This window comes from Zea mays, chromosome 3 (assembly GCF_902167145.1).
Source record: "Zea mays cultivar B73 chromosome 3, Zm-B73-REFERENCE-NAM-5.0, whole genome shotgun sequence".
Classification (NCBI taxonomy): domain Eukaryota; kingdom Viridiplantae; phylum Streptophyta; class Magnoliopsida; order Poales; family Poaceae; genus Zea; species Zea mays.
In genome coordinates this window covers 97,948,723-97,961,177 of record NC_050098.1, presented here as the reverse complement: position 1 = coordinate 97,961,177, position 12,455 = coordinate 97,948,723, and the positions used below count along the sequence as shown (strand labels likewise).

The window sequence follows — 12,455 nt, the reverse complement described above, 5'->3', positions numbered from 1 at the left end:
CTGAAGCTGAGGCACGATAGAATCAGCCGAAGTAGGTCCTGCATACTGCTTCGTGCTACTCTCCATATATCCCAGAATACGTAGGCAATCAACAGCCTACGTCTTCTGCAACTTCAGCAAGTCACTCCCAAGCTTCCTGGGCTCAGTTACCACCACCGCCACCAATGGCGCCTGCCCCAAGTCATGATCAATAGCCAGAAGGGCATCTTCGGCCTCAGCAACAACGTGGCCTTCAGGAGCAGTTTGAAGCTCGCACAGTTAATAGTACTGTGCCCGAGTCCAGGCATATCTACTGAAGATGACACAATGTTTTGGCCAAAAGAAAGCCCCGATTTGTTCTATTTCTACTCTTTTTGCTTTTATATTTTCTTCACAAAAGACAATACAAGAAGGTTTAACCTTCAGCTCGATGTAATAAACCTGTGGTTACACCATCGAGTGTGACAAAACTAAGTTCCAAAGCTCCAAAGTCGTTCCTAAAGGGAGCATAGAGTAAGTATCGAAGCTCCAAAGCCGTTCCTAAAGGGAGCGCAGAGTAAGTTCTGAAGCTCAAAAGTCGTTCCTAAGGGAATGCAGAGCTAAGATACCGCCTAAGTAAAAGGTGAATAACCTCCAAAGTCGTTCCTAAGGGGATGCAGAGCTTAAATACCACCTAAATTAAAGGTGAAGAAGCTCCAAACTCATTCCTAAGGGGATGTAGAGCTTAGCTCCAAAGTCGTTCCTAAGGGGATGCAGAGCTGGTATACCACCTAAGAAAAATGTGAAGAGACTCCAAAGTCGTTCCCAAGGGGATGCAGAGTCTGGGTCTATAACTGTGTGCCTTCTTACTTTCGGCGCATATAGCATTCCGCATCATACCATCATATCATATCGCATAGCATCGCATCATACATCATTTTGTATCACCAAAAAGGTGTGGGGCAACAAAGGAGAGTTGCTCTTTCGAAAGAATTGATCGGATTATGAAAAGAAATACTACAGCACAAGTCATGCCTTCAGCAGATATATACTCCTACACGAAGTAAATCTTCATCAGCAATGGCATAATGAGAATCTTTTTCTTCGCGGCACATGAAAAGAAGGGAAGGTGTTTTTTCGCTAAAGGCTCAAAAACGGTACGTACGAAGGTTTCATGCATCATAAAGAAATATATTACATTAATATACATACAGATACTTGATGTTTGTTTTTTACAAAAGACGACAGCCATACACAAGCATTACACTTTCAAGCATACAAAAAATTAATCTTCCTTCAACACTTTTGCAGCATCTTCATTTAGCAGTCTGTCGACGGCTTCGTCAACAGCTTCATTAGCGATTCCTATTATGTCTAATACTTCCTTCGTGGCTAGGTCAGCTTTGGGATTATATGGTCCAGTGGTGGTGAAAGTTCAGCTGCAACAAAGAATATGTTGGTTAATTTCGAAGCTTAAAACAAACTTCGAAGCTGAATCTCAATAAAACTACCTATAAGCCTTGCGCGCTCAGTAGCTTCTTTAGCCCGCTTAGCTTCTTCTTGAGCATCGTGAGATTCTTTTTCATTTTTTCTAATTGCTTCATCAGCCATCTAACGCCACCCTTCATCCACACATCGGAGTAGAATTTACCGCCCAATGTAGAGGCCTCAGACGAAGGGTCCTTAGTGTCTTCCACCGAGAAAACAAATTTCGGCTTAGCTGCAGGCTTAACATGCTCACAACTGGCTTTTTCTAAGGTTGTCGTGACCCCTCGTGCACCAGTGAATGCGCAGATGTCTCCTCGATCACTTAAGATTTCGTCAAAGGCTTCGACCTCTCCGCTAATCCACTGAACGACACCATCGGGGTCACCGCGGATGAATTTTTTGCTCGGAAGAATAGGCTCCTACCTTTGCAAAATTGTTCTATAGAGTTTTGGCGCATTCCACGGATATCTCGTAACATCTTTCTTTGGAGTCGCGGAGCTCTTCGACATTCTTTTACACCCTTAATCTTTCAACTAGGAGAGTGCCCGTGCGTTGCAACGGGAACGTATAAAACAACGATAAACTATGTACAAATGTGTGTTATACTTTTATAGGTCAGTGCCCGTGCGTTGCAACAGAGACATATAATATCTCGATAACTTATATATGCACATGTGTTATATATACAAAATGTGTCTTATATTGTTATAGTAAGATGCCCGTCCTAACGATACTACGAACCTATAAGCCTGCCTATGATGGAGCCTCATTGCATTCATAATTCAGTCCATCTGAAGCAAGGGAAAGTGATTCTCGACGATCCAACTCAGTGTATTTCAGAAAAGAAGCAGCACGCCAACACTGAAACAAATAATAAAGAAATTTATCATATTTCGTAAATTCAATGTAAAAGCAAACAAAGTAACACCGGTTGGTGCCTAGCTTACCAAGGCTATGTTGAACGCATGCAGTATGCTCCGTGGCTCCCGCACAACTAAATGATTATTTAAAAGATATTCAAGGAACTGGTTGGCCAGAAAGAGTACATTATCATGCAGTTGTGAATAATGAAAAAATAGTTCAGAACCAGAGGATCAGATACTTCCACAAATAATGATATCAGAAGGACACTAAATGCAACAATAGGAGCAGAGTGGGAGGGAAAAAGTTAGCAGGAGGATTATACATACTGGTAGCTTTAACACCGTATTTAGCTTTAACAGCTCACGCTTAAGTTCAGCGTGAAGACTTTTAGGTGTCCTCATGTTTTCCACTCCTTCAGAATGAATTTATTAGAAAAATGTAATATCTACTCCTACAGAACAAAAATACTACTTTCAAATTGTAATTTCATATTGTTTTACCTGTCTCAGGAAGTAGATGAAGGTCAGCACTTGGAGTACTCATTTCAGGAAGCAGGTCATGATTATTTACAGAACACAGATGATCATTATCAAAATCAGGATGGCACCCATCTGGCAATCTCTGAAGTTTCTGAAATTGAATTTCCTTAAACTGTAAAGATTAGAAAATGTGGGTATCAATAGCCAAAAAATAACAAGTGGGGAGTAACGTAAATCAGGTAAAGAGTACGCAATTAGAGAAGAAGAAACATTTATCTGCTTTCAGGCATACCTTCTTTGTTTTTGTGGAGACAGTTGATTGCTTGGATTTAGCAACTTCATCTACAAAAATTAGACACAAATTAGATATGCTAACATATTTGCATGAAACGTGTCGTAAATAGCCAATAGTGGTTATCACATTTCTCTTCCATATGGAATCTAGTGTAGATGTTTAGCAAAAAAAATTGTTGCATATACGTCCAACACACTATGTTTTTGGTAAAAATTCCAGATGCTTATTTCTTGTATGCATTTAATTGTGTAAATTTTCTAATCCCATGTGTACTATCAGTTTATTCCCATATGAAACTTCAACTGTTTGTAAGAAATAGACAACCCCTTGATTTTGCTGGTAAACAACAAAAACAATTTGTGGTCTAGTGGATAAGGAGAGGATATCAAGTACCTATGTGTTTCCCTTTTAGGGGTGTAAATAGTCCCAAGTAGTGACTTGTCCGCGTATCCGAGGCGCAGCAGCGCTGCAAGCTCGCCGCGGGACGTGGGATAGTCCCAGGGTCGCGACTGATATGAATTGGGCCCACAAGCTCAAACAAAATTCCTCCCATCAAAGTTGCTGGAAAATTCTAGAAACAGTACAACACCTGCACATGCACGAATAGAAAATAAACACTGGTTTTATGTCAGGATACATATAAAAGACAAGAAACTAAAGTCACCTCAAGACGTCCGGTGAAAGAGTTGTTAATCGATGACACAAGATAATATAACAAACAAAGAGAACCAATGATAAAAATTTAATCAATATGAATAATATCAATAGTATTGTGATTACTCGACCAAGGACCTTCACCAATTCCATGTTACATTACAGAAATTGCCAAAATCGCAATACCTGAGCATGGATCATGCTACATAAAGTTCCTCTGCAGCTCCAGGATAATGAACTAACCAATGAAAGCATGTTTTTAGGCAAAGAAACAACAAACAAAAGGTTTCATGAATATAACTTGACCTACTAATGATTGGCCAAGTTGGATTTTGAGCAAAAATGATTTGCATGGACCAGTTCCAATAATTGCAAGCACCTATGACCTGACACAAGTTATAGTTGGCTTGTTTTTTAAATAACATGCACCATAGAAATCCTTATTTCTGAAAATATCAAAATCATCGACATGTTCTTATCTACCTATTCGGATTCTTTCTATAATATTAGAAGCAAGATTTACATGAAAACGAACAACATATTACACTGACACAGAACTAACCTCAGTGACCTCTTCACCTTTTTTTTAATTCTTCCTCCTCTTTAGACTCTTTAGACTGTTCAGACAAGGATGAAGAATTACATTAAGTATAATTGAAGGAAGCTAAATTACAATAAACTATAGCAATCATTACCCCCAAATGTTCTTGATTTCTCCTTCCATGTATATATGGGGAATGACACAAATTGTGAGCAGCTCTTAACTAAGCTTTCAATTCTTGCAGGGTCAGTAAACTCATACTTGTCATCATCCTAAAGGAACAAGAAGGCAATAAGAATTGTGGTAGAAGGTGGAGATCTTATATAAAGTCTTTTAAGTTTCTTACTCTCAAATAAAGAGTAGTCTGTGTTCCACGTGTGAGCACTTTCTCAGGATAAGTTTGTTCCTTGATAACGTAAGAGCTGTCGTCGGCCTCCGCTTCCCACACATACCTCAAGATATGTGTGGTGAGAGAAGTTGTAAATAAGTACTTAAGATCAGAAACATACCTCAAGATATGTGTGGACGCTTGGTTTGAAAGAAGTCGTAGAACTGAAGCATCAATTGTAATAGTAGTAGTACTTCCTCATCAAACTGTTAAAAATGATATTACATGGTACACAATATAGGTTCCTTGATCTTATTTACTGTAAGAACATCAGTGCAGAAATGCATCATAATGTTGTCTTCAATACATCAAGTCACAAATTTATCATTAATACATGACAATGGTTACATATGCACTAAGATTATGTGTTTCAGTTCATTCACAAAATAGCTGTAGCACAAGAAATAAACCTCATGTGATACATTAGACAAGGAACCTCCATTCATCAAATGTAGTATCCATATGGCTGCCATATTGACAAGGTTTAACTGGCGCACATGCTCAAATAACAATAATAGCCTACCAAAGAGGGGTGTTGTATGGACATCTCCATATCACCAAATATGGGGATGAGAAAAGGGAAAAATATGGTTGTTTTGCTTCAAATCTGTTCATAAAACAGATCAGAAGACATCAATATGTGCAGTTCTTTCCAATCAACAGTTTCTTTTTTCCCTTTATGTAGTGAAGGTCTCTTCAAAAACACCCATACTTAAAACCAAACTAAAAATAAGCTTACTCAAAGAGAATATCAGTTATTGATTGCATTACATCGAGCTACACATACAGGATGATACTCAATGTAGTGTGGTTGTGCCTAACTGAAACTCCCTAGTGCAGAGCTAGCGTTTTTTTCTACTGGCTCGTTAACATCTACCATGATGCTTTCTTTACGCCCATCAGTTCACCCTTGTTTCAGTAGGATGGGCAGGAGGTGGAGCAGCAGGCGCAGAGGATGCATCGTAGTTGTTTTTGTTAGATTTAGGAAATAGGAAGAAAGCAGATGCTGGATCCGAAGCAGGTTGCTATTGGAGCTAGAGGAAGAAGAAGAAGAAGAAAGCAGGAAGAAGAACAATAAAGTTGTTATTTGTTTTATTTAGGAAGCTGGTTTTATTAAGGAAGTAGTAGCAACCACTCCTCTTTTCATTAGGTTATACCAATCACCCATACCAGATACGAAGGAAGCTGTACCTGTACCAATTCCCTGTAAGGCATCTTCAAAACCTAGCAACAAAAACCAATACCAAAGGCATGCAAACACGTGCAAGACCAATTCATTCAACAACCTCAAGAATCATCTATCATGAAGCGTTTGGTTTAGAGGATATCAAAGGTTAGTTGGTATCTTAATAGTATTCCTAGAAAAATTATTCATAGGAAAATAATCATAGTCAAAAGGAGATATCATAAGGTGGTGCTCTAAAGTTGTTTAAGACAAATGGAACCTACCTAGGAGTAAGAAACCTGCAACTACAAGATAAAAGTGAATAAACTGAGGAATAAAAAGGGAACATATACATAAAGCGAACACAAAGATATGGCCTCGTGTACCAAACAAGCTGGACCACATGGTCACGTAGCAGAATCCATGATGAACATTGTTCTTTTGAGTATTCAAGAAGAACATTGTTCTTGCAGTACACTGGCTTACTATTTTGTAGTTATAGTGAATGAAAGAGTTAATTTTTGAAAAAGTAACCACAAAACCTAAAAAGTTACTCCCTTCGGTCACAACAAAAAGATTCATTTTGGATATCTACATGGTCTCCGAAATCATTCTAGTACATAAAAAAACTGTAAAAAGTACCTACTGAAAAATGTTCTAAAATCATTCTAGAACAGGTAGGTGTTGTATGCAGGGTCTGAATGTGAGGAGATGCTTGGATACTTGCCTCAAGATCTTGCTAAAGTGTTGGCTCCTCTAGTAGACAAGCAATATATTGAATGCGAGGTGAAATTCTCTTATTTTGCTAGATTGAGCCACTAAATAATAGTACTACTGGTCAACCAACTGCGAAAAGAAGAAAAAATGGCAGTTCCTTTAAGAGCAGTGTCATGGTGCTTTGCTCTACCTCAGAAAGGAAAAATGAGGCATCTAGTAGACATATTTTTAATATTTTTCATCACTGTAGGTCTTGACACATCTATCTTGACTGGATAACTTACCTTGTTAATGAAGGTTTCTCTGATATTCCGGTGGCCTAGCAGTTACTGTGGAGGATATTCATTTGTGTTTATCATTTATTTGGTCTTGTTCAGGGTCACGACGACATTGGGAACAAGTGTATGACATACAAACAGTAAAATGGGAAGGAAAGGGTCAGAAGTATCACCAAGCAAAAGGTATCCCTTGAGGTCTGCACATAGTAGTGGTAGAGTTCTTCGCTCTGCCTTAGCCAATAATAATAAGGACAGTGAGCCTCTGAATGCGGCTGTTGCTACCCAAGCAGCTGTGAAAAAAAGAAGTGGCAACCAGCTAGATAGTCCTAATAGCACTGTCAGGCTACTTCATTCTACATCAAAAAATAAGGACGAGGCACATAGCAGGCCTCTAAATGACAGGATCATTGATAAGCCAGCTGCAAATAAAAGAAAACATGCCAATCCCTCACAGGATGGAAGTCCCAGCAGCAGTGTTCTGCAATAAAAAATAAAGATGTGGCGCGTAGTGAGCCTCAAAGTGACAGGACCACTGGTGAGGCAGCTACAAATAAAAGAAAAAACGCCAATTCCTCAAAGGTGGGGAGTCTGAGCTCTGGTCTCAGTGTGCTTCGGTCTGCTTCAAAAGCTAAGGATGAGACATGTATCAAACCTTTAAATGATAGTGCTGCTGTTGAACCAGCTTCAAGTAAAAGAAAATGCACTAATCCGTCAAAGGTGGGAAGTCCCAGCAACAGTGTCAGGGTGCTTCGATCTACTTCAAAATATAAGAATGAGACATGTACCAAGCCTTTAAATGATAGTGGTGCTGTTGAACCAGCTGCAAATAGAAGGAAAGGTGTCAGTCGTTCAAAGGAGGGAAGTCCCAATAGCAGTGTCAGGGTGCTTCGCTCTGCCTCAAATAATAAGATTGATGTATCTATTGAGCCACTAAATAATAGTACTACTGGTCAACCAGCTGCGAAAACAAGAAAAAATAGCGGTTCCTTTAAGAGCAGTGCCAGGGTGCTTTGCTCTACCTCAGAAAGGAAAAATGGTCATCGTAGATGAACTGGATGCTGTCGCGCCGATGGAGGAAGGGGTACTGGAGCCGCATTGATGGAGGATGGGGTGTTGGGAAGTCGGTCGAAGATGCCTCATCGTCGCAGATGAGCTTGCCGATGTCGCGCCGATGGAGGAAAGGGTGTTGGGGAAGTCCTTCGACTCTAGATCGAGACCACACATCTCACCATGGGTTCGCAGGAGGCGCGATGGCGTTGAGCGCCCGTTGCTGTCCGCCACTGCCGCATCGGGATCTTGTGTCCATTTGCTATGAGAACACTAACTGTCCGCTCTCTAAAAAAGCATAAAATATAAGGTTCAATAACAGAAAAAGGTCCAAGCTCCTATTAAAGTACAAACAAAGTGCAAGATAAAGGGATGGGAAAGAAATAGAGGTAGCTTCCTTTACATAAAACTCTAGCTAAGCATGGACATCCCTGTTTCAAATTGCTTTAATGTGTGCGAGCATACCTTCCCAAAGACGCAGCCCAGTGGAGTGCAGTCCATCCATGAGCATCCCGGAAGTTCACATTGACACCAGCAATTATTATCGGTCTTATAGCCCAATCATAACCCAGTGCTGCTACTAAATGAATCACACCCTGTCCTTCCTTGCACAGAACATTGGGACCCTTTCCATCATCGTTTACTTTGCAGATGAGCCATTGATGCAGCTTCTCTTGCACCAGTTTCTTTAAACTTTGGACCCTAGTAGTGGAAACTACTTCCTTGACAGAAGATTCTTGATTTGACCATTTCCCATCAAGCATTAAGGAATTTATAGCAAGCATTTGATGGTCATCTGGCCCCAAAGTGAGTAGCTTCTCAAGACGAATGTGTAGATGCATTTCATTTACACCATTGGCTTGGGAATGAGAAGTCTCCATGTAATGAGCTTCAGAATCACGATACTCAAATTCTCGCACTTCACTACAAGCCACCATGTTTGAACAGGTCATATAAAATGGAACTCTTCCTGATTGGTGTGCTAGTGCATAACAGCGTAGCGTGCCATCGGTCAAAACCTCAGCTGGTACTTCAACATCTCCAAACATACATGACCACCTGTGACTTTCCACATGTTCTTTATTCACCAAGAATGTACCAGTAACTTAAACCTGCATCTTTAGAATAATTAGCTAGAAAGAAACATGAGTACTACAAACTACTAACTAACAAACAAGAATTATCAAACTGTGGTCTATGGAGGTGAAAAACATAAATACTGTAAGAATTATCAAACTGAAACCTGCCGGAACACCCTGAGGACGGCCCCGGAGTCGTCCGCCGCGACGTTCGCCTTCATCAGCGCGTTGTAGAGGTGTGCATCGGCGCGGACGTCGTGGTCCCTGAGAACCGGGAGGACGCGAGAGATCTCGCGCGACTCGCCACCGCCTACCGGTGTGCGATCGACACGAATCGTCTGTCGATCTCATCGGCCTTTCGCCTTCTGGGAAACAGAGTCGTCGCTCCATCGGTGCCGCTCGAGCCAATCGCGAACGGGGAGGATGCTGAAGCGGCGGGCGGGGGTGGGCACATATATCAAAGACATCTTCATTGCTTATTGCTGGTATACTTTCTGGCACCCTTTGGCCAAATATCAAAGACATCTCATTCTCCCAATCAAATGCGGGCTCATATGCTGGCAGTGGTGACAGACTACAGTGCTGAGAAAAACACAGATGATAAAGATATGTTAATGTTCAACACCAAGATGAGAATTGATAATGATTGCAATAACTTGAAGGAAAAATTGTCACATGAGAGCTTTAAAGAATAAAAACACATGGTATGTTATTTCGAAAGGCTTAAAATGATTTTACCAGTCTTCAAATTTGACTCACGAAGCTAGATGGTGGTTGGCGGCGAAGTTAGGAGGGACTCGAGGTTGATCTCTACTTGCTTGGTGATCTTATGGTGCTGGTCTACCATGAAATGCGACAAGAATCTCTCTTTTGCTGCTTCACGAGCCTATTTTTTGCAATGCCTGAAAAGCAAGATAGTTATTTTAATTTTGTGAGAAAAACTATTTTTAACACTGTCGTTGCCGCCTCCGAAGCCGCCATCTAAGTCTCGTGCACGCACGCTATCGCTTGAGCCTGAAAAACTATATTTCAGATTAGACTGCATTATGTAAACAGCAATTGCGCCAGGGAAGGAATTCGACAGCGCTCCAGCATACCATCCACAAGTTATACAAGCGAGATTGCTGATATGTTCAAGCAGGTAGAAAACAGAGGAGGGGGTAGGAGCGTCGTTTATCTTGTGAATGAGGCAGGTGCACTCGGCCCTAACTGGAAAGCAAACATAACCAAACATAAGCGGAACGCGAAGAAAAGACATGACAGACTGGAACGAACTGAGGCTAGCTAGTTGTTGCTTACCGACGAATCGGGATGTGCCTCCAGCAACAAACACCATTATAACAGATGATCTGGCGTGTATTAGGGTAGAAGGGAAGAAAATAATTGGACTATAGCAATTTGTGAAAATCCCATCCTCAATATCCTAATACGCAATCCCTAGATCACTGCACAATCCTAGATAAAAGGTCGAGATAATTCAGTTCAAAAACAAAACAAAACATACTAAGCAGTGATCATATCATCCATTAGACTCTAAGCACCAGAGAATGAATACCCAAGCAATAAGAATGTACAACAGGTCATCGTCATTGTATACATGTATGGGAGTGTAACTGTGTTAACTTGAACTTAACAGATGTGCTTATTAGAGGATGATTAGATACAAAATATCTAGACCGATGAAGGTTACAGAACTAACACAACACTTTAAGAAATTTTGATAGCCAGTGGTTTAGACAACAAAACAGTAGCAATCTTTGCAAAGGCTGACAGAGTAGGCAACAAGTGATTATGATACAGGAGTAGGCATATTCGTAATTTTTCCAGATAATACAGTGATCAAATAATAAAATACAGTGATCAAATAATCATAATAAGGTGAACAAATAATGTAGTGTACCTGGTGAAACTAAAACCTGCTCAAAGGAGACATAATACAAGTCTCAAAATACCAATCGATTCATCAACATCAGCATAACCACTTGCATATTAGGAGTACTTACCAGCGTTAGGTGTTCTACGAGACCTGGACGTATTCTTGTGTCTAGAAAATAAAACAATCAGTTTGCTGGCATACATACACAATAGAATAGGCGAGCAGAACAGGGTACCGAAAATTCACCAGCAAGGGTGCCACTTCGCTGATGTGTTGGATCTTAAATCTCCCCTGTTTTACATGTGGTGATGCTAGGAAAGGAAATCCACTGCACAAACTCAACGGTTGGAGCAATGATTAGCAAGCAGCGACAAACATAGGAAAATGATTCATCAGAAGGAGAAGGCCAAGGGGGGAGGGAAGAGGCCGAGGAGATGGTATGGGAAACTGGAGGTGTACCTAGGATAGATCATTCATGGCTCCACCTCCTGGCCATCTCTAATCTTGGTTTGCTATTTATAACTCAAACAACCTTTATACTTCCCTGGTAACATCAAGGAGCGAGATGCGAGTGTGCGTGGTTGGTCCTGTTGCTGGGACCGCCTCGACCGCACGGGCGAAGAACTACCCATTGGCGTTGTGACTGCGGATGTGGAAGAGGGAGGGGAGGTCCTAGGGCTCGAGATGGTAGAGGTCGATCTCGGCGATGGCGTCGATGCGGAGGCGACAGCCGAGAATGCGGTGACGGAGATAGGAGGAGACGAGCTCCTCGTCGTTGAAGGCCGAGGCGTGGGGCACCTCTCCCGCGGCGGCGGCTGCGCATGTGGGGCTCGAGGCGGTAGAGGTCGATCTCGGCGATGGCGTTGACGCGGAGGCGGCGCCCAAGAACGCCACGACGGAGGGAGGAGGAGGCGACTCCTCATCGCGGAAGGCCTAGGGTTTGGAGGGGATGCATCGCGAGTGGGGCAGGGACACCGTGGCATGCGTCCAGGGGGAGTGGGGCGAGGAGGAGGGGGAGCCAGGCGCGACGGCGGTGTCGGAGGCTTGAAGCGGAGGCGACGTACGTACGGTGATGATTTGACGCATATAGATGGACGATGTAGATTGGCTGAAGGCAGAACCAGGGGAGGCAGCCTACCCCTTACAGCCTTAATAGGTAGTATAGATTTCGCTTATTTCGTGCTTTGCATTTGCAACTTCAAAATTTTCATTCATTTCCGCAAGCTTCTTCTTCAAATCTTCAACTTCGGCCTTGTGAGCTTCGGCTTGTGCACTAATTTCGGCTTCGCTAGTTTTTAGCTTGTCCACTAAGGAAAACAATATCTTATCCTTCTCGAGAGCTTCATTCCTTAGTGGAATGACTTCTGCCCGAAGATTCCCAAGAGCTATCTGACAGCTCTCGTCTTCTCCTTCCCTTTGGGCCTTTAAAGCCTTACTTAGAATTAAGCCCTAATAATAAAAATATATGAGAACATAATGATAGCAAGAAAAGCTACAAATATAGTTAATTTTACAATAAAAGTATATATACCTTCAAGCTTATATAAGCAAGGCTATCTGCAAGATCATCCTTCGACATTGCAAATAGGCCGAGCTCAAGCTTCGGGTACCCCATGTTCTTCATCA

General features: G+C 41.7%; 2 protein-coding genes and 2 long non-coding RNA genes across 5 annotated transcripts; all 4 read right to left on the bottom strand.

Moving 5' to 3' along the window:
- Positions 1–2,089: 2,089 nt before the first annotated feature.
- LOC103650420 (helicase protein MOM1-like) lies at positions 2,090–3,637 on the bottom strand. The gene is made up of 6 exons (XM_035966243.1): positions 3,478–3,637; positions 3,082–3,131; positions 2,811–2,955; positions 2,638–2,722; positions 2,394–2,499; positions 2,090–2,307 (listed from the first exon to the last, which is right to left on the bottom strand). Exons 1-6 carry the CDS (start codon positions 3,635–3,637, stop codon positions 2,200–2,202), a joined length of 654 nt encoding a protein of 217 aa, XP_035822136.1. The 3' UTR covers positions 2,090–2,199.
- A 691-nt stretch (positions 3,638–4,328) lies between these two features.
- On the bottom strand, positions 4,329–4,721 carry LOC109945249 (uncharacterized). The gene is made up of 3 exons (XR_002268381.1): positions 4,626–4,721; positions 4,434–4,551; positions 4,329–4,355 (listed from the first exon to the last, which is right to left on the bottom strand). It is a non-coding gene; the product is annotated as an uncharacterized lncRNA (long non-coding RNA).
- Positions 4,722–7,879: 3,158 nt separating this feature from the next.
- Positions 7,880–8,827, bottom strand: LOC103650419 (calmodulin-binding transcription activator 1-like). Its single transcript, XM_008675991.2, has 2 exons — positions 8,340–8,827; positions 7,880–8,162 (listed from the first exon to the last, which is right to left on the bottom strand). Exons 1-2 carry the CDS (start codon positions 8,825–8,827, stop codon positions 8,033–8,035), a joined length of 618 nt encoding a protein of 205 aa, XP_008674213.1. The 3' UTR covers positions 7,880–8,032.
- A 1,467-nt stretch (positions 8,828–10,294) lies between these two features.
- On the bottom strand, positions 10,295–11,504 carry LOC103650418 (uncharacterized). Of its 2 annotated transcripts, XR_002268380.1 has the most exons (4): positions 11,289–11,500; positions 11,076–11,157; positions 10,957–10,997; positions 10,295–10,408 (listed from the first exon to the last, which is right to left on the bottom strand). It is a non-coding gene; the product is annotated as an uncharacterized lncRNA (long non-coding RNA). The 2 variants fall into 2 exon arrangements; XR_564141.2 differs by lacking the exon at positions 10,295–10,408 and having other exon boundaries at positions 10,478–10,997; positions 11,289–11,504.
- Between the last annotated feature and the right edge of the window lie 951 nt (positions 11,505–12,455).

Excerpts from the sequence above, each read along its gene's own strand:
- LOC103650419 (XM_008675991.2), bottom strand. The coding sequence starts at position 8,827 with ATGACCTGTTCAAACATGGTGGCTTGTAGTGAAGTGCGAGAATTTGAG. Across the intron at positions 8,163-8,339 it reads TGGGCTGCGTCTTTGGGAAG|AGAGCGGACAGTTAGTGTTC; the intron begins GTATGCTCGCAC and ends ATGCTTTTTTAG.
- LOC103650420 (XM_035966243.1), bottom strand. The coding sequence starts at position 3,637 with ATGGGAGGAATTTTGTTTGAGCTTGTGGGCCCAATTCATATCAGTCGC. Across the intron at positions 3,132-3,477 it reads CCTAAAAGGGAAACACATAG|ATGAAGTTGCTAAATCCAAG; the intron begins GTACTTGATATC and ends TAATTTTTGTAG. Across the intron at positions 2,308-2,393 it reads ATGCGTTCAACATAGCCTTG|TGTTGGCGTGCTGCTTCTTT; the intron begins GTAAGCTAGGCA and ends TATTTGTTTCAG.